General features: G+C 43.4%; 1 protein-coding gene across 1 annotated transcript; it reads right to left on the bottom strand.

Annotated features, from left to right (window-relative positions):
* Positions 1 to 727: 727 nt before the first annotated feature.
* On the bottom strand, positions 728 to 5,544 carry LOC118418244 (KNR4/SMI1 homolog). Its single transcript, XM_035824089.1, has 4 exons — positions 4,982 to 5,544; positions 4,591 to 4,930; positions 2,964 to 3,082; positions 728 to 806 (listed from the first exon to the last, which is right to left on the bottom strand). The coding sequence occupies exons 1-4, from the start codon at positions 5,542 to 5,544 to the stop codon at positions 728 to 730; spliced, it is 1,101 nt and encodes a 366-aa protein (XP_035679982.1).
* Between the last annotated feature and the right edge of the window lie 16,646 nt (positions 5,545 to 22,190).

Below are 22,190 nucleotides of genomic sequence, written 5' to 3'. Positions count from 1 at the left end.
CAGGGTGGAATGACGGGAACTACTTCTTGCTGCTACTTATAGCCGATGTAGGTGGCGTTGCAGCAGCAAGAATGCCATCCCAGACGTGGCTCAGCTTGTATCCCCCCTCGTCTCTGTTCATGACTGGCACTGATTTTCTGATCCAAACTGCTTCTTTAATCCATCGAGTTCTTCTGTTTTCCTCTCTGTCAATGACTCTTGCCCCCTCCCAGTCTATTACGCAATTGTTTCTATGAATATGGTCTGTGACTGCCGATTTGTTCTCTGTTTGTTCTGCTGCCTTCTTCTGAGATCTTGTGTATGCACTGCCTTTGCTGTTTTGTGCCTCCTTTTTGTGTTCTTCAAGTCTGGTGTTGAATGTCCTGCCCGTCTCTCCAATGTACACCTTGTCACAACTTTTGCACGGAATCTTGTAGAAGAAGAAGCAGTTTGGATCAGAAAATCAGTGCCAGTCATGAACAGAGACGAGGGGGGATACAAGCTGAGCCACGTCTGGGATGGCATTCTTGCTGCTGCAACGCCACCTACATCGGCTATAAGTAGCAGCAAGAAGTAGTTCCCGTCATTCCACCCTGATGATGGTGTCTGACAGACACCGAAACGTCGGAAGTAAGTTATTTTCTGGTTGTGCTAAAAGAACCTTACTATACGTTTGCATGCATGTTTATAGGGGTAGGTGGCTTTGAAGCATTGGTCATCGGGCCTGTGGTAGCGAAAACAGTACCCTTTAGGTACTTATCTGGGCCCGTTCTGGGGTGTGCTGCCCCGGCAGGTCGGGACGCTGGTCTGGGAGGCCGCGGCCTGATCTGGAGGGGAAAGGCCGGTGAGAGCATCTACAGATAGCTGTAAATGTGGGGTTTCTAATCTGAGACGCGACGAGTCTTTATCCTTTCCCGTGGAGTCTTGCTTAAGTAAAAGAGTTTTTCTTCACAATACCTGAAAGAATCACCGTGGCTTCTTTCCCCAAAATGTCAACAGCTTCGACTCTGAAAAGTTTGCCACAAAGGGATTCAGGAGACATTCCAAACAGGAACAGGTTATCATTTTCGAGGAAAAGTCCAACTTTGTATGTTGTATTGAAATGCTCCAGGCTGTACGGAAATCTGGAGTTGAGTTGTACATTATATTACATTTTGCTACAAACTGATACTTTGGTTGAAAATTTGCTTTCAAAGAATTCCGCCTTAAACCACTTATATGCTGTGGCAATTTTGAAGGTAGCAGAACACAGTTTTCGGCCTATGGGGATTTCTATAGTTAAGGGCCTCAAGGTGACTAGCTTCGACGCAATGAAAAATATAGTCGGGTGCACTTTTGGAATACCAAAATCGGATATGTGTGAGTTGAAGGTACAAGCCACAATATATTAAAAAACAAAAAAAATACTGTCGGCGTATCGTCTTCTCACGCCCTCTTTGAAATGCCCCTCTGCGGAGGTCACAGAACTGCAGCCGGCTCACGCTAGAAAGGCAGTTGCGTAATGGAGCGCATTTATACACAAAATAGAAAACTTTCACAATCCAAACCATACAGTCTCAGAGTCGACACCTTCCGTGACCACGTAGCACAGGTTATATCTGGCTGCCCCTCAAATAAGGCTTTTTACCTCTCCTTCAACAAGTTTATCCGTATTTTTTTTATGTACCCGCGTCATACACCCCGGGGTTCGCCCACTTATACTGTGTTCTGCTACCTTATAAGACCTAACACAGTTGTAATGTATTTGTTAAACGAAATGTTTATAAATACATACCTCTGATAACGATAACGCCTACTAGGTAACTTTCATCCGCTTGCGTATTTTCACTGGCGAGTCTTGCTCCTGTTCGGACGTGTCTTCTTCCTGTCTAATTCTACAGTGCAGTATTGAAGTTTAAGGACTCTGGTGTAAGACTTAAATAACCATAATTCTGCGAATTAGACGGTTTGGTTTTGTTAAAACTGAAAAATCGAACTTGCTTTGGAATGAGTATATCGATTTTGCAAACCTTTCTTGGAGACATTACTTTCTATGCAACGTATAGGGCAATGACCCAGACATCCAAAAGTATTAGAATGATGTTACTACACAATCTAGTAATTTTCAAGTTACATCCAAAATCATATTCACGAATATATATCTTTTTACAGTTAGTATGGTAGTTTGAGGACACTGCTGTCTCTGTCCTAATGTAAATGCTAGCTAGTTGAGTTATGTGAAAGTGGCAAAAGTTGAAGTCATTGGTAGCTTATGACTATGTTGGGACCTACTTTTTGAGCGAAGATACTTCCTGGTGGGAAAGCTAGAATTCATAGTATTCTCCGAATCCATTTCTAGACCAGGTAGAAAATTCTTCAAAATATTCTTACCATGTTCTCTTCCAATAGTTGAAACCTGTTCCATGTCGGAGGAATGTCCTGGAGATCAGTCAAGGTCATCTGGGCTGCAGTGGGAAAAGCTGTCCCAGTTGTCTTGTTCACTGTCATGACTGTTGACTTCAGTTCAGCATCAGAGGCGATCTGTTGAATAAGGAGAATAATAATGAGATGGATGTTCTGAACCTTCTGTTGTCCTTGAGTTGTTCCTCTGATTTCTTCAGGAATGTTAGCAGGATTTTTCTCAAGAGCTATGTTGCTCATGGACATATGCTGCGTTCCAACTGTGTTGTTATAATATATGCCAGCAGCGAGACAGATGTCATATTGTGGGCTAACATTTTTCTTGGAGAAAATCTCCCTTTCTTCCATACTTGTTGCTTCCATTAGTGTTCTGCGCTGGGGCGCCAAGCGATTATTGGCATCAATTATCTCTATACAGTACTTTGGTAGTTTTCCTTTGTCAAAGTCCTCCAGTGTAGGGCAGTCTTCCCTTTTGATCAAACCGATCAATGACCCTGCTGACTGGAAGGTCAGGCCTCCAGCTGCCAGGAAGCTGGTTTTTTTTAAGTTTGTCAACATGTTTCTCGCTCAGGGCTCGCACCTACCTGAAATTTTCTGGGTGCTTCAGCTGCTCAATACTGATCTCAAATGTTCCAACACAAGAGCCTGCAGCCTCCAACAATTTCTCGTCCTGGATGTTGGAGCTGTCATCGTTTCGCTCCTCCTGGATGTTGGAGCCGTCATCGTTACGCATTGAAATGTACTCAATTGGTATGAGACTTAATGTCTTGACACCTGTCTATGGTCTATTCTGACATACATTCACTGTAGAAGGGTGGCACTTTGTCGAACATGCTATTTACTACAGTGCCAATGTATGCGTTGCAGATGTTGCCACCCCCAGCAGGTAGAGGAGAGCAAATTACTACAGATAACATACATTTCTGTAGTATAACTTCTGTGAGGTTAAGCTGCAGAATCATTGTCTTCACTCTCAACAGTTTTCCTCAGGTTCAGGTACATAGCTATCATCAGATTCAGTATCAGAGGATCTCAGAGTAGGGGTATTGGACAAAAAATTCAACTTGTTCTTAGCAATTTGCAATTAAGTTCATCAGAAAGAGCTTACTGAAAGAAACAAAATAATTTTTGTTTGAAGCAAATTGGATGTTGTATGGCCGAGATATTTACAATTTAAGTTTCGTTTCGGGGCCTTTGTTTTAACGAATTCGGTAAATAAGCAATTTTATCAAATATTCATACTTATATATTTTGAGAACAGAATATCACACAACCATCAATTCACCTTTTAAAGACTTTATTGTTAGCATATTAAAACATGTAGAAACTTCAGCTTTGTAGAGTCATCACTTCCTGAGTTACATAACCTCGAAACATGGTAAATATTTACAGAATAAACAGGTACGTCGACGAAGGTCATCAAGAAAATTTCTAAGTCAGCTCATTAAATATGCAAAATTGCAATATTTCTCATATACTTTGATCAATTCCTACAAACTTTACATCCTGGGGGTTTTTCTGGGTGCTGAATCCAAGTATGACATTAAAATTGATGTATCTCATCACAAAATATGATTTTATGACACTTGACTACATTTTGGGCGTAATAATTACGAAGTCCCCTCATTAAATATGCGAAATCACAATATTTCGCTAGTAGTTGGACGAATCTGCACAAACTTTGCTCCTAGGGGGTTTTTGCACATGCCGAGTCCAAATCTGCCATCAAAATTGACACATCTGATGTGCATATACTAGTTTTATGACATTGATAAGGTTAACAAAATGCTCACATTACATTTGACATACATATGAATCATGTGAAACAATATCTTTCACTGTATATCCTTAGGGCACTCAACATAGTTCTATGTACCATGTTATACTGAATGTGTATATCTATCCTGTATTGTTGCTATATCATGAGCAGGAATAACTCTAAATATTTTCTTTTTCAGGAGGATCATCGGTGCTGGCCCTTAGCGAAGTATTGATTGTAGTAGATGTTGTATTTTCTCTGGATCTCAGTGAAGTCATCATCTGAAATTACACTGTCTCTTCCTAAAGTGTCTTTGTTTGGTAGTACACTGGAGCTTGCTACTGTACATAGGATAAACCTATATCCTCTACTGTGTATACACATCCTCTCCTTGGCCAAAAGAAAGTACACTTTCCTTTCTTAGATTTCTTTCTCTGCATATACTTGATAACCAGTTCACCGTCATCCTTCACTTCCTTCACTTCGCCCAAAGCCCAATCATCCTCATAGGCAACTACAACCATGCTTCCATTAACAATGTCCTCTTCATCTTCCTCATCTTTCTCTGAGTCTGACAGTCTTTGTTTCTTTGCTGGAGGTTCCTCCCTGTGTTGTTTGCTTTCTTCTCCATCTTCCTCCGAACTCTCCTCCGCATTCCTCTCCTCTACATCACTCTCCTCTGCATCACTCTCCTCTGCATCACTCTCCTCTGCATCACTCTCCTCTGCATCACTTTCCTCTTCACTGTCATCCCAGTCGATGCTCTCACTGTTTTCTGCACCCTCAACTGGTCTTTCAACATTACGAGGCTGTTAACTGCATTCTGCAGCCTTCTTTGCAAACTGTGCCTTAATTCTGTCAACTTGGTCATTAGCATCCTCAGCTGTCAACCGCTGCTGTGGGGCAGATGTTGTTGCCTCTTCTGGCTCTGTAGCTGCTTCACTTTGACTGTGGAGTTCTGGTGAGCCTAATATCGAACGCAAGTTTGCAGAAAGCTTGTCGGGATCATGGGGTCTTCCACCTGATGAAAGTATGAACAGGCTGTTGGACTTTGCAATAGCAGGGTGTTTCTCCTTTAGGTACGTTATGTGTGCCCTGAGAACAAGTCTCTGCTTGATGTCTGGAAGTGGTGACACGGTTGCAATGAATTTCTCACATTCTGCTGGGGTTGAAGCTGGCCCTCCATACTTTTCCACCTGTTTCTTCCTTTCATCCTGCTGTTCTTCTTTCTTTTTGATTTTTCTTGCATGCTCCTCTGCTTGAGCTTGTAACTTAGCCTCTCTGGCTTCTTGTTGCTCATTTTCTCTTTCTGCATACTTCTTCTTCCACTCATTCTTCCTCTTTTTGACGAGTGACAGTATTGCACTGTACCTGCCAGGGTTGTCTTTGACAACTTTCTCAACCATTCTGCAGTCTTGTTTGTTTGGATTTTCCTCAAACAGTGCATCTCTCAGATTAAAGAGTCTTATCTAGTTCTGCCTCATTGTTTGGTCCCACCGCCCTAATGTGGTTTCTTGCGATTTGGTCCCCGCTCTTCCTTTTCTTCTCTAGGTGCTGTGAATATGCACAAGTTATCTTCATTGTCACGAGACAGCTCTCCAATCAGCAGATCGCACGCCAGGAAAACCACCTTGGGGGTCACATACCGGTGTGGCTCACTTCCTTCGTCTAGCCGTCCCATAGCGAGGTACGGCTGGCTCGCCGATGTCCAGCCCTCTAGCCGTCTACTCCGTTGCACTGTAGACAGTGTTGAAGGCTTAATCTGTTGTTGTATACTTGCATTCATGATTTGACTGGTATGAAAAATAATTGTTGCAAGTTGCTTAGGGGCTGTCCGTCGTTGCCGACGATGACGTCACGTTCGGTTGACCGCATGTGTTCTTTGGTGGCTGGTAAGTCCGATTCTGGATTTGCACGTCCTGCCGCACTCTTCGCATATGTGGATGCTGGAAGTGGATGTGTTGCTAGTTGGCAGGTGCCGGCGCCGTCTTCTTTCTTCGTACTGCTGGTTGAAGCTGGCGGTGAATCTTGCAGCTCCCGCAGCACACTCCTGTCTCCATCTGTTTCTGTCAGCTGCAGAGGTCTCGAGACCCTGCGGAGGTATGCCACACTTCTTGAGGTTTGCTTTCAGGTTGTCCTTGAAGCGTTTATGCTGTCCCTCTACTGTTCGTTTACCCTTGGTGAGTTCCCCGTACAGCATGTGTCTAGGTAGGCGATTGCCAGGCATGCGTATGACATGGCCGGCCCACCTGAGTTGCCTCTGGAGGAGCAGTGTTTCCAGTGGTTCGATGTCAGCCCTGCGACGAATCTCGGCATGTGGGACCTTGTGCCACCACTTAAGTCCAAGTATTCTTTGCAGACATCTCGTGTGGAACTGCTCGAGCATGCGAATGTGCCGTCTGTATGGTGTCCAGGCCTCACTAGCATACAAGAGGATAGACAGACAGATAGCTTTGTACACTGCCACTTTGGTTTTAATTGTGAGGTCCTTGTTGAGAAATACCCTGGATGCAAGTCTCCCAAAGGATGAAGAGGCTAGCCCGATGCATCTCTGCACCTCATCCGTGATGTCGCCTGTGACACTTAGCACCGATCCTAAGTAGGTGAATGCTGGGACACTCTTCAGTGCTGTGTCTTTGATGGAGAACACGGCAGGCTCTGTACCAGGCCGTCCCAGGTCCATGGCCTCTGTCTTACCACAGTTAATGAGAAGCCCAGCCCGTGTATAGGTATCATCCAGTGTGTTGAGGTTTCTCTGTAGTCCTGCAGCTGTTGAGCCAGTAACGGCAGCATCATCAGCATATTGTAGCTCCAGTATGTCCTCTTGTGTGACCCTCGTGTGAGCTTTCAGCCTGCGCAGGTTGAACAGGTTGCCGTCCAGCCGGTATGTGAGAGAGATGCAGTCCTCGGGTTTTATTCGCTGCTTGGCTGCCAACATCACTGCAGCGAGGAATAAGTTGAAGATCACTGGGGCAATGACGCATCCTTGTCTAACACCTGTGCAGACTTCGAAGGGATCGGACTTGCCCCCGCCGCCTATGACTCTCACTCTAGCTCCATCGTGCAGTGCTTTAAGGACCCTTAGGAACCTGTCGGGACAACCAAATCTCCCCAGTACCTCCCACAGCAACGGCCTGTTTACTGTATTAAAGGCCTTGGTTAGGTCTATAAAGACCATGTAGAGATCCTGGTGTTGTTCCCTGCATTTCTCCTGAACTTGTCTAAGTACGAAGATCATGTCGACAGTGCTGCGGTCCTTTCTGAAGCCGCACTGGCTTTCTGGGAGGACCTCTTCCGCTACTGCCTTGATGAGTCTCAGGAGCATGATCCTAGAGAGCACCTTGCCCGCGCTTGACAGGAGTGAGATGCCACGACTGTTGCTACAGGATGCCCTATCTCCCTTCTTCTTGTAGATGCTGACCAGGTCTGCGTCTTTCCATTGCTGAGGGACACAGCCTGAGTTCCAGCAAGCCACCACGAAGGAGTGCAGACAGAGGGCAACTGCCTCACCACCGTGCCGCAGGATTTCACCTGGAACTTCATCAGGGCCTGCTGCCTTGTTGTTTTTGAGGGAGTTCACTGATGCCTGCACCTCTTCAAGTGTTGGGGGATCATCGAGACTCTCCAGCACTGGGAGCTTTGGGACGTCGTCCAGGACACTGTCATCGAATTCTGTGTGTCTGTTCAGGAGTTGTCTGTAATGTTCTGCCCATCGGGCCAGAATGGCAGCTTTCTCGGTTATAAGGGTTGTTCCATCTGCGCTTCGGACTGGGAAGTTTGTACTCGCCTTGGCCCGTAGGCAGCCTTCAGAGCACAGTAGAATTGTTGCTGGTTTCCCTTGTCCGCGTAGCCCTATATTTCTGTGGCGAGGCGGGTCCACCATTCGTTTTTCAAGTACATTACTCAGCAATAACATATCTACTACTTCCATACGTTTCTGATAATACTCAAAATACACCATACTCGCCACTTGTTGTAGCATTCTTTATCTCTGACAATTTGACTACAGTGATGTACTCATTAATTCATGGAAAGCTAAGTTATGGGATGCCCCAAGACTTGGCGCACATGTTCAAGTTGTTCATCGCTAACACGTTCGTCAACAATATAAGTTGTCAGGGAATGATGAATGCCTCCGCATAAGACAATAGAGGTCACAGTGATAGTACCTGTTACCAGCTCCTGCAATCTCTAAAATTTGTATCTTTTGACGTATGAGGATACCCATGGGTGGTTGTGTACTATGAAACTCGTGTTTACATCCTGCACAACTTTTGGCTCTAAAATCCACGCGTCAGACCAATATCCAGCATTACTAGCCATGGCTTTGGACTCTGACTCACAGAGGGTATATTTTGTGTTTGCGTCCTACTTTCAAAACACTAAATTTTTCTACAGGTTAAAATAGCTATTTATGTTACATTGCTTACATTTAAGTACAAAATCAGTCATAATCTTATCAAACATTGTCAATAAACATCTTGTTCACAAGACCAAGTCAAGACACAACAAATGACCGGGTAGAAATATACTAAATTTAAACATATTGCAGATTAATGATATAAAAAGAAAGCTACCTGTTGATGTCAATCTTTGACAGGTCAGGCTGTTCTCGATGCCACGGCATCCACTGGTCCAGGATGTATGATCGCATGGCCCCATTCGCCTATTTCCTTGTTGCAGGGTTGTAGCCAGCACCTGTCCTTCAGTCCTTTGAAGGAATTTTGCAGCTGGGGACTGAAAAAAAATTTTCCCCATTCCGTCCCGTGACAGACAAAAATTGATATGTAAAGATATAAAAAAAACTGAAACCCATGTGTTCTTCTTCACCAAAACAGATGCTATTGAACAGCTTAGTCTACAAGCAAAATTTGCACCTCAAAATGCAGGAAAAAGTGTTTCAGAGGGTCTAGATTTCAAAGTTTTCTGGGACCCAGACCCCCAAGAAATGACGCGCAACGTCATGCCATGCCTTCGGTGCTCGATAGGATTCCCATTAAAAATCAAGGGGACTGAAAATGATTTCAGGCTGGCTACAACCCTGCCTTGTTGTGAGAGGCCTCTCCCATCAGAGGCTTCATGCCAGTCGGCAATGACTTTCACATACTTTTCCTCCGCACTGTAGCCTTTGCTACCAAAGAATTGTGCCACCTTGTGGGACAAGAGTTTCTCTGCATCAGTGACTGATTGCTTACGTACTCCAACGAGTGCTGGATATGTGAGATCTGTGGTGTTGCTGTCCATTGCGTCTTGGAATCTTCTAACGTCAATCTCGTCATACCCCCCCCCCCTTGTGTGTTTGGCAAGCCTTTTCATGATATGATTATGATCTTCCCTCTCATGATGTTCCCTGTGTGTCGTTTGGTCCACTTCTGGCACGTAAATGTATCGTGTAAAGTCTGCCCCCTCTTCCCTCAGCTCTCTTACTCTTTCCCGAAACTTGTAGGTTGCAGTGATGGACCGGAGCATGTCCAACTGTCTCCATGACGTTGATGCGCCACGTATGGTAGGTATACCCATCAGGAATCAGGTCGTTGCGGATGTGGTGTAAGCCATCCTCGAACGACAACAACCCTTCTTCCAGGAGATGATGGAGTTTCCATCTGACTTCTTCTGGCACAGATGTGTTGTCATCTATGTTGAGAAACAAGCACAAAAAAGACCTAAAGTGTTGAACATCATGCCTTACAAAATTAAGCAAAAAGGTGCAATTTTAGCACATACTGTCAGTACTCTGATAGGATGTAGCCAAAACATTACCGTGGCAGGGCTAAGCTCAAACGTTACAAAGTGTAGAGTGTGCAGATATTCGTATGGACTATTGGACACAATGGGAAAAATTGCCCAAAGAAACATTCAATAAATCAAAATCATTGTGATTATTTCCTTTGACAGAGAAAAAAGAGATGACAGCTATGAGGTAAACTTACCATCAATCTGCAGCATCTGCTGCAGTCCTGTTTTGCTCATCTTTGCAACGCTTTCTCTTGCGTCATGTATAAGCTGCCAAAGATGGACAGGACGTGTGTCTGTAGCGTGCTAAATTCTCCATCAGTCACAGTTCCTAGTGACAAAAACATGATAAGATGGTAAGTCATGTGAAATATATCCCTCAGAGGTTCATAATGGTATGTGTGAGAAGGGCCAAAACCTCTTAAGACATATGATCCTAACCTTTTATCAGTCTTCTTAAACGTTTGTAAAAGTCACGACTCAATACCAGTTGCATTTTCTGCATTATCCACATCCACTCGTTGGACAAACCCTACGTGAGCCTCGCCACCCCTAGACACCGAATACCCTCCCCAGACAGGATGTACACAAGTGCCGCCAGAAAATAGTTCCACCCCAGGAGGAAGCATCCATCGAATTAGAGCTAGATTTTAGATCACTGGCCTTTTATTTCATGCTTTGGTATAATATGTGCCTAATGATTAAAAGAATGTAATTGTTCACGATTAATAATTTGCTGCTATTGTTACCCCACTTTCAACAGTTCTCAGTCACATTCATACAGCAGACGGACGACGCAAGCACGACCAAAAGCCAGCACAGATTCGGGCGCGATGTTGTATTGTTCACATCATGACGTCAGTGTCCCGTGCGCATGCGCGCCGGACCAAACCATTCTCCACAAGGGGTGTTTCTACATTGTTACACATAAGACTGTTTCTATATCGTTACACACGCCCCCTCAAAATCAAATGGCGTCCCGACATTACTGTTACAATGCTATATCTACTTAATAATAACTGAACGTATAACTTTGAATAATAATTGAGCATGCAATAACACAAACTGTTCCTTTTATTTAAACTAACTTCTTTTTACAACTCTAACCTCTATTTCTGGCAAGTTGTTGCATGTTACAACAGTGTACAAAGACCTTTCCGAAAGTGAACACATATAATAAAACTATTGGACTTAACTATCCAATTTAACATCTCCTTGGATGACCAATTACCACAAAAGTTTGACCAAATGTCCATCAGTTCTTCTTGAGCTCCACAGATAATAGACGTTCTAGACGTAGAATAAACTTATCAGTATAATAAAGTCAGAGCTATTGGTCCATCTCATCGATTCTCAGAGTACATAGTATACTCGTGTATTTCCACATTTTATGACAGTTCACATTTCACAGAACTTCTACTATAGCAGTCACTATGGACACACGTGCAGAAGACGTTTGACAACTGTTTGACAGTCCAACTACAGTGTTCATTGTTCTTGTGTTCGGATCGCTGGGTTCAAAGTCCAGAGTGCTAACCATAACACTAATGTTCAACCGGGCATGTACATGCTGATCACTGGAATCAAGTGTAAACAGTTTGGGCACGATTGGTATAACTGTCCTCGATTCGCCCCATTCCACTCAAGGTTCCCAGCACCGACCGTGTTCACTGTCGGCACTCTCATGTAGCCCGGTTGCCCACCAACATCGTATGTCAGAGTTTGAGGGGGTCTCCTCATTCGTCTTGGTCTGACGGTCTCTGCATCCGATTCCTGGCTTCTAACAGGTGTACTCCCCACATCCTCCTCAGGAATAACTGGATCTGGGACTGCATCCGCTTCCTGGTTTCTAACTGGTGTACTCCCCCTATCCTCCTCAGGAATAACTGGATCTGGGACCGCATCATCTAGGACTGCATCCACTTCCTGGTTTCTACCTTTTCATTGTCCGTGATTTTCTTTGACTTTGGCACTTGTTCTTGGCTTTTGTTTCAACTTTTGGTTACTAACTGGGCGGTGGATGTGGATGACGAACTTAACTGTAAGGAGCTACGGCTTATAATGGTACTGAGAAGAAAATGTAATTCATACTTTAAGTAGAGGTACATTGTAGATTTATGTACCAAATCTTTAAAAGAAATGTCAAGATTTAGATGTCTATGAAGGAATACAACCCATTTCATCAAAAGATAGATCGCACAGAAGGAAACGCAACAAAACGGGGAGAAACAAAGAAGCCACACCACAAACTCTGTACCGAAAGACAATGTCAACTCTTCTGTATCCTCCAAGAGTGCTCACCATGCAGAATCTAACAGTGTCATGCCAGCAATACCATCAAGTGCATCCAGTACATCTAATGCATCCAGTACATAAACAAGAGATATCAAAGCTCATAGTAGCACCACCACCACAGCGAATGTTTTGTGGAAAACTGTCCATTTATAGTAATATAGAGGCCATTTATAGTGGTATAGAGGCCAATAGAACGCATCTTTTTATTGACTTGTAGGTTCTGCTTCAGACGTTCGGTGATCTCCTTGTATGCCTCCGTTTTTTTGTGAGTCTCCATTTTGTTTTATATTCTATCTTAGTATCAATCTATGTCCACATCTGGAGTGTACTGCTCTATAAACTAGTAATGAAATCAGACCAACCTTCAATAACATTCAGCCAATCTGCTTCAGATACCCCGTCTGCTCTTGCATCCTGCATGTCGCATGTTTGACAGGCCATCATCTTCCAATGGAATTCCTGCCCCTCTGGCACATACTTTTAATGCTCCTCTAAAATGGCAATCATGTCCTCCAGGTTGGATTCATTATTTTCAAGGATCCCAAAATGCACAACGTAGGAATTTAGTTTTGCTAGTTTAGAATTCATATGCGAGATATGTTCTACAACACAGTCTTTGAAGTATTTGTGCATGTGATTTACAAGTATTCTTGAGGCAATTGTTACCATATATTCTCTCATAGAGGAGGGGTTTTCTTCACTTTGCAAAAACGTCTGGTTGGAAACAGTGTATCAGCTATGGGCTGGTCATTGGGTAGGTTTTGTACATGCATAAGCATGTACAAAATGATGATCCCTGTTGCTATTTTGAGAGGTTTCATGGTGGACCTTTGGGCTTTTCCTTCGCTGCGTATCGTAGTGCTTTGTTAGCTTGGTGGCAGGACGGTCACTTTTTACCCAAGGACAAATGCCTCGAAAATTTTTCAGCACACACACAGCGCCGACAATGTCTGGAACTGATGCGATGTTGATGTCTATGCGTTTCCACAGACAACAAAAAACATCAAAAATCTTTTCTTTGACTTTGCCAATTGCACACTGCACAAGCTTAAGTTTACAACCATACGCGCTTAAGTTTACAACCATACGCACAGAACTCAGACGGAAGCTCTAGTCCTTCTGCTATCGAGTCAGCTGGCTGCTGTCCGGATAGCCCTTCATCAGCAAGGGAAGGAGCGGATAGGCTGGGTCCCCCAGAAACATGATTGGGACGTTTGTTTCGTTGATATGTTACTTGAGGAACATATGCGGAGTCGGAAGGAAAAAGTATGTGAGTTTAGACATGGCAAAATGATACGTGACAAGAGAACTACCTGCGCTGCTTGTACTCCGCGCCATCTTTGGCGAAGTGTCCTTCGGCGCCACAGGTGTAGCAACCGAGGTTTGAACCCTGTTGGGGGCGAAATGAATGATTCTGACCGCTATTGGTTGCAGTAGAGGAGGAGGAAGAGCGGTTGTTAGAAGAGGAATAGGTCGGCCTGTTGTACCTGCTGCGATCATCCACTACCGCCTTATTCCAGCGGAGAAGGAAATGGCGTTATTAGAATGAAAGTGGCGGACGGCAGACCAGGAGGCCTTGTCCGCTTACATAATGTCCCTATTGCGGGATTCCAGCTCACCTGCCGCCTGGTTCAAGATGTTGTCCTTTGTGGCAAGCGCCGTGGCATGTCGGGCCTGGAGCAGCTGCTCCCGGATGCCGGCGTTAAAGTTGTAAGCGTATTTGTTGGCCTCGCTATGCCACTCCCGTGTGTTATTCTTGTCCTACATTCTGATACAAATATGTCATTTTATTAATAATTGCCACGATTTATTGCTCCGTTAGATGTCCAATTGAAAATTTAAGATTTTGACAGAAGATTCATCAGAACTTCGCACGGAGAAAAGGTAAAATTATGGCTTTCGTAGGTGTATTCTTCATAACAGATTTTCAATCAAGTGCATAATTAATAATAAGACAGTTCGTGAAAAAATATTACTTACACTTTATTAGATTGGAGTCACTTATCTACCCAATCCCGGTATTGGCACACAGCCGCTTGTATTGATTGGGCAACATCCCGCTCGACATGTACCCATGGGCTGTTCTGAAAAGGAAGAAAGCGACCACGCCTCCTAGTTAATGGAGCCGGGCGTGTGGCAGATACGGTTGAATAACAAGGAATCAAGAAGATGGTTGCCTAATCAAAACAAAGCGAAGCAGTAAACGTTTGAGTGGTACATAACAGTGGCCTAAAAGGTTGCTACGTAGCGGAACAAACGGGAAAAACAAACGATGCGCAAATATCAGAAACAAGCAAATAGTAAAACAGGGTAATAAATGGGAAGCCATATCATGCATAAGTACAATGGCTAACACAAGAATATACTAGTAAAAGCAAACAAACAAAACAATGAGATATAGTTCATTGAGTTCATGGTGGAATACACGCAGAGTTCATGCGGCTGGATTTCATGATGGAACACGCAGAACTCCATCTGGGTAGCTTAGCAGCTCTGGTGCCCCGTTACTTCCCTATCTGCACACGGACCTCTGTTGTCCCATGTTGGGCTTCCTTTAGCTGGAACTGAATCTTGTTTTAGTTGTTATGTCCCATACAGTGGCATTTGAAGCCTCCTGCTCTGGTTCCTGAATGTTTCTCACTTTTACCAAGTGAACTTGGTATGCCATGTCATCAGAAGGACATTTTGTGCCTGTATCTAAATAAACTAAATACATGGTAATAAAAGCAATAAAAAGGGAAGAACTATAGTCACATCATCTACTTCTATGACAAAGCCGCCATTACTTGTTGCTTTACATGGTTTCATAAAAAATCACTATCTGAATGTTTCTCACTTTTCACCAAGTAAGCTTGGTATGCCATGCCATCAGAATGACATTTTGTGCCTGTATGTAAATAGATTGTAATAAAAAGCGATTAAAAAACAAGAACTACCGTGTATAGTAGGCACAGTATCTATGACAAGGCCGTCATCCTTTCGACTTCTTGTTTTACACGATTTCATTAAAACCCACAGTTTGAATGTTTCTTCACTTTTCGTTCTATCTGATAGAACGTCCTTGGTTTTCACGAAGTAAACGCTAGTTGTAGCGCTCTCTTCCGTAGACGTGTCTCCCGCGTTGTATCCGGCCGCCTCCAGTCCTTCAAATTCGTCTTCAAAATCATAAAGTCCTCAAAATCACTCCAAACAAAGTCTTCATCTCCCGGTCTGTGCTGACAATAGCGGGAGCAGTGCATAGAACGTCCTTGGGTTAATGCCGTCGGAAGGAGATTGTATCCCTGTATTTAAATAAGTAGTAACAAAACGCAACAAGACTATGTAGAATCTATTTGCACAGCGTCTATGACAGAACCACAATGAGCCTGAGACTTGTTACATTCGTAAGATTCAGGACAACTCACAACCTGATCAGGCTGTGCCTTGCAGGGTTATAGCCGGTTGAAATGCACTATTATACGTTTCCTGCCTCTCTGTTTCTGAACTCTATACGTCACCAGCGAGAGTTTGTTGACAACTCGATATGGCCCCTGCTACTTGGAGTAGAATTTCTTGCTTAGACACAGGGGGGTTGCTGGCGCAGTAAGCCACACTCGGTTTCCTTCCTTAGACCCTTTGCCTGAACACTTGCGGTCATAGATTTCCTTCTGTCTTCGGTGAGCCGCCGCTAAGTGCTCCCTCGTTCTGTCGTAGGCCAAAGCGAGCTCTTTCCTCACCAAGGAGAGTCACCTACCTAAACCCACTCTCAAGGATCTCGAAAAGTACTTAAAAGAACACACCATAGAATTAAAAGACTCTACTGTGTTGATACGGTAGCCATTGAAAGGTTTCAACATGATCCCCCCCGCAAAGAAGGCTACTCAGGGTTAGGTGAATAGAGACGAGAACATGCTCGCAGCAGGGAGGATGTTGAACGCTCCCGAGCGTCATGCCCGTCCCATAGGCCCTGCAACGTGGCATACTTACGCTGACAGTAGTTTCTAACTCTTTCTTTGGCCTGTGACCATTATTACGTAGACTTAGTACCCCATTATGTATCGTATGTATATTCATCCACTTAATATTTGTATGTTAGAATTTAGTTTATCTACATGTATTCAGACCACATTTATTCATCTCATGTAATTAGTCATTCTTTTCTTGCAATTAGCCCAATGGGCATGAATTTGCAATAAACTTTATTATTATTATTATTATTATGATATTTTTTGACAGCCTGTTGACCCGGCTGCTGAGGCGGCTGTATCTAGGGGAAAGATGGCAAAAAAAAACAAGTCAATAAATTGATTAGAAAATCTGTACCAGGGACATCGAACCTACACGTGAAAACGTACTGTCATGCATATGAAAAGGACTAAATAAGACGTCCCTTTGATCAGAGCCGCCACTGTCGTCAATCTGTGCGGCCGCTAGCAAAAGGATACCGCTAGACAACATGTTGGAAGCAAAGGAAAGTACAAAATTTCAAGGAAGAAACCACAGAAATGTAAACATGAAAAAAGAAGTTTACATACCCCATTATCTCGCCGATGTGGCCAAGGCGAGCCACGGCGACCTTTCCGTACACTACGTACGACATACGCCTGCACCTTGCTGCCGCCCTGCTTTACTACCAGAACGGCAGTTCTCTTCTTGCTGCGCGCAGAATTTTTTTAGTTGCCAAGTCTTACCGAATATTAGGATAATAATAATATTTATTTTGTGATTAAGCACCCTTGATTCAATTCTTTATCTGGAAGCAAATTCTACTTCTTGAACCAAGGAGCTTTTTGCTTGAACCTTACAGAAGGAGGAAACTGACTTCTTACTGAGTGAAAAGCTTACAACAAAAATTAAATTAAGAAGTAAATACGTTCAAAACGTATGTTTCTCACTCAGTGTTTTGCATGAATAAAGTCAGTATACATCTGTAGTAGAAAGACTGACTTTTGCTCGACAGATTAAGAAAAATCAATTAACCTAGAAAAAACAAAAATTAGTAGTGAATCATTTAAAAAAAAACGGTATTTGAACGGATTATGCCTTACCTCCCAGATTTGTGGCTCCTCAGGATGAGACCACGTGTCTCTCGATTCATAACCGCCGTCCGGCTTGTTTGGAGGTTTCGCACATGATGAGATTCAGATTCCTCTTGACCAGTGGTTCCAGGCCTTGTCCGGCTTGTTTGAAGTTTTTGCCTCATGGTGAGATTCAGATGCATCCTCTTGACTAGTGGTTCCAGGCCTTGTCCGGATTGAGTTGTGGAGATTGCCCTCGTGATCAGATTCAGATGCATCCTCTTGCATGTCCTTGAGTTTGGGTGTTTGCCCTCGGATTCTGATGCACCCTGATGATCGGTCAGCGATCTTTCTCTCAACAAGTCCCTTTATTTCCTCTTAAAGAGCGGCAGCATTGCGCACTGCTCTTGTATGCATGGTACAGGACCCAGGCCAGGTCGCTCTCACAGTCAGCAATTTCTTCCTGAAGTCCAGCTGCCTCGTTCCCCAACATCTTGTAAAACTTCTGGTATAGTCCCAGGCTGATGTGGAGGCCCTAATAATTTTCACTAGTTCTTCTTCACTAGTGTCAGAATGTCTGGGATTTCTTGGGCACTATTGTGATAGCGTGGGGGTTTGACAACTCTTAGCTCTGTCTGCGTTGTCCAAAATCTTCCTAAAAGACTTACTCTGTCTGCATTTCTAACAGCGTTTCCTCCTGCGTTTGTTCTGACAAGGTTGATCTTCCCAATCTTCCTCCCACTTGAAGGATGCCTTTATCATCCAATTTGGGATCCAGCTTACTCATCCCTTCTGTGTACTTCCTTTGCACATGCTTTATGATAATCAGCTCTGCTTGTTCCAAATCATAGCAAGTTGGACTCGGCGGCTTCTCCTTTGTCAAGACGGCTTGGCGTACTTTCACTAGCCAAGCTGTAGCCTAGAATCATCTCCAGGCGGTGCCAGCTCAAATAGTAGGCGATGAGCGCATCCATAATGTTCTTGAACTGCATTGGTTCATCTATTTGAACGGCGTTTCACTTTGACTTCTGGGTCCCTCTGTGGTGGTTCTTGAAGACCCTTTGGCAACTGCGGCCACTCGTTCTTCGGGCCCCACAGGAATTGTGGGCCATTCACACATCTGTGGTTGTCAATGAAATCTTCAATTGCTTGTCCCCAGGCATCGTCTGCGGGGTTCTGTGAAGAGTTAGCCGGTTTGCCACAAAGGTATTGAACGTCGTTCTTTCATTGTTGATGTACCGCAGTACAGTCGTCTTGTCAGTCCAGAAGCATGTCTAATCTATGTCGATGTTCAATTCCCTTTGGAGCGTTGAGTTAACATGGACAGCTACTTCCGCTGCTTTAAGCTCCAGTCTTGGTATTGTCAGCGCATTTAGTGGAGTGACGGGGGCTCTAAGTTCTCTTCCAACCAATCAAATGCTGCCTCGAAGTTACCACAGCTGTCCTAGAGTGATCTTCAGAGTATCCCATTTCTACTAGAGACTCCACTATTTTTGTGGCGCAGTGTCATCGATACAAAACTCATGTTAAGATGATGCATGATTCCCTTTCAAAAGTAAATGATTTCTGAAGCAAAGGGCAAAGGGCTTTTCTCTTCTCCCACATTGGCGCACAGACCTGACACGTGTGGTAAAGTTGAAATACTGTTTACATTTGTTATCCTGAAAAAGGTTTCATTATCTTCATTATACACAATTTAGTACTTTATGTCCTTTATGTTCTTCGTTCTTTCAAAAACATGTGTCACTGTTCCAAAATACAACTTGACATCTATATTCTATTATATATAAGCTTGTGTTTAACCTAACAACCCACTAGTTTGCTTGGGTCTTCCACACACTTCCTTATTTCCCTTTCTCCCTCTGATCTTGCAGTTTGCTTTCGAGTTTGGCCAGAACACCGTGGACACTGCGCATGTCCGGTTCTTTAAGCTTCACATACTTTGTGCTCTCCTCTTCCTCGTCAGACGCAGAGCCACTTTCACAATTTTTGCAACGCAGCCAAAGGCAGCGATGCTTTACGACCGGTCTCAGGGTGAGACACTGCATTTGAGATGTCCGCACGTCCGCGTGGCCAGTGGTATTATATGCTGTGGAGATGCCGCAATGGATTGCTTGAGGGCGCTTTTTCTCATTGCGCGATTCCAGGCAGCAGATGACCGTAGAAGAAAACGGTTGTACGTGGGAGTTATGTTGATTTCTAAACAGCATCCGAGAAGTTGGGATGTTTATTTCGACGATGAAATAGTTCAAATACCTAGGACAATAATGTGGTTATTAGCTATCTTGTAGCAAAGGAGTAGCCGTATTGAGAAACTTATTCTTAGCCCAGAGGCAGTGTACCCTAGTTTAAATATGGAAGAGAAAAATAAACTTACTTGATGCTGACTTGCGCTGAGGAGAAGATACAGGGAGATGACTTTTTGGATCACTGAACTACGTTGGCTGCGGGCATGAGTTATGGCAAAATATGGCAAAAAGGAGCATGATGGATGAATAGCTGTCAGTTGATTTAAAGGAGGGTGTGATGAGGGTGGACATCAGATTGCATAAGTGTGGAGCCTGAGTTGTCATGGAGTATGCTGCTTGAACTGAAATCGTTGCCAGTTCCTGATTCAAAACCAAGTCGACATGTTTCCATATGGCTACCTGATTTAGACTATCCACTTGCTCTAACTGTTTCTTCAGTGCTGCTTTTTCCCGTTCCAGCCTCTCGATTTGTTCCTGGAGTTCAGAATTGATATGCAGCAGATGCATGTTGGTAGGTTGCTGGACAACCTGTGATCCATATGAAGGGAAAGCATACTGAGATGGCGACTGTCTCTGGGATCCATACTGCGTTGGCGACTGTCACAGGCAGTTTAAGGCCTGTGACACTTGTAGATTCTCAGTCGAGCAGTTATATGGCCATAACTTTTGATGTAACCATCTGTTTTCAACCATTTTTGGCCAGTTAACGTAATTTACCCATATTCAAAATATGATGACAAGAAAATTGTGGATCCTCAATATTTTGGGTTTAAAAAACCATTTTTTGGGTAAAAAATAGGGATGCTATTAAAATGGGTCTGTGCCCACTATGAAATAATTGTCTAACTAAGTCATATTTTCTGGAGTAATAGATTATATCTCTGTGATATCTAATGTGACTGGGGATCTTGCCGCTTTACATCGGTAAGGCTCCGTTTTGGGGCAAAAACAGAATTTTTTGACAATTTTTTGGTATTTTTCGTACAAATATCATTACAGCCACGGAAATCAAAGATATTGCAAGAAGACCCGCTTGATTTCTGAAGGTCTAAGGCTTAATGAACCTAAATCTGCACAAAACTCGTAATAAAACTGGTGCCCTGATGTGGGCAGGGGCCGACGAAACACTACAAGAACTGCGCCCAAGTAAGACATGTTTGACTGTACGTAACATTAACCGATGGTAAAATATGAATGTTTTATGTCTGTATCTGTTAAATTGCTGTTGTATCAATGCGAAATTTCGCAAGCAGTTAGCCTTATAAGACATCAGTCAACTGCCATACAATCATTTTGGGCTAGAAATACCGATTTATAGCATTATTTTGCTGTTTCCTTGAAGTATGAGCGCCTCGCTATTTTCCCGCCACTCCACACCCCGGGAGGTCGGAACGCATGTTCGGACTGTACCACTTGCAGCTCTCGCGGGGGTGCCCTTTTGTTAACCGCTTCTAGTTATGCCGATATTTGATAAATACTAGATCAATATCTTTAACATTCAACATTAATAAGTCTCAAGAGAAGTAGTTAGTGTGGCCCGTGCATCGTAAGTTCCTGTTTTCGCAATGTAACATTAGGTACTGACATTGGACCGTTCTAAAAACGTTCCGGTCCGGCGGGGTTACCTGAGGTCACGCAGTGGTTCAAATTTCATGTTCGACCAAAATTGTCACAGGCCTTAAAGTGCCCGAGGTCTCTGGGATCCATACTGCGTTGGTGACTGTCCCTGAGGTCCATACTGTGATGGTGACTGTCCCTGGGTCCATATTGCGATCTCGACTGTCCCTGGGGTCCATACTACAATGGTGACTGCCCTCTTACGTAAAACTAAGGAAGTACTTGGCTAAATAGTAGTAATTCATACATCTGTGACATTATTCTATGCATATGTTTCCACTAAAGCACTAGTAACAAAACAGGAGAAGTTGATATTTTTCAATCTATTCAGTTCATGTCAATATCTAATTATTATTTTTTGTTTGATACAACAAAGTGTTTACTACTGAAGATGAGATCTCTCAAGGTGATGAGTTCGGGCTTCTTGATGAGGTTCAACTTGAAGAAGAGCACTGTAAAAAAGAAGGAATGTCTGACGATTAGTCATGAAATGAACAAAACATTTTTGGACAACGTAATATGTAACAGTAGATAACTTGGTTAGCACATTTAAATATTAGCTACTCTCCTTGTGAGTTATAAGCCTCTTTTAAGATTTACCTTTCATCTCTACCCCTAGGTTTCCGTATCTTCAATAGGATGTTGCATTTCTATCATTGGTTTGTGTGTTTGTATGTGTAAAAGTACTCAGACAGGCATAAAGACAGACAGACCAATAACAAACATACCGAAAATAAGGTAGATAATAACGGTCACTTTCCAAGGCACGACATCTTTTTCTATTATGATGTAATGGGCACAGTAATGTACATGCAAATGCTGAAGCAAAAGATGTTTTTCCAGTTCCCGAGGGTCCTGCAAAAATACAAGATGGTTTAGCGGACTTCTTTTCACCAGGAGATTTATTTATTTATTTAATTAGGGTTGTTAAGTAAGGCTGTTGAGCTCAACAGTTATTACATGAATCCCCGCTTCATTCCTGTAGTGATTGTAAGTCCCCTTTCAGCCAACACTTCCTCCTCTAAGTGTGCTTTCTCTACATCTGCAGTAAAAAATATATTATCACATCAAATTATATACTTTGTTCCAATATTTAGGCTGCTATGTACATAGTGGCTATTCTGTCGTCTCCTTTGCCAGTGATGGTACCGGGCGGACTTG

This window comes from Branchiostoma floridae, chromosome 6 (genome assembly GCF_000003815.2).
Source record: "Branchiostoma floridae strain S238N-H82 chromosome 6, Bfl_VNyyK, whole genome shotgun sequence".
In the NCBI taxonomy this organism is placed as follows: Eukaryota; Metazoa; Chordata; class Leptocardii; order Amphioxiformes; family Branchiostomatidae; genus Branchiostoma; species Branchiostoma floridae.
This window is presented reverse-complemented; position numbering and strand designations above follow the sequence as displayed.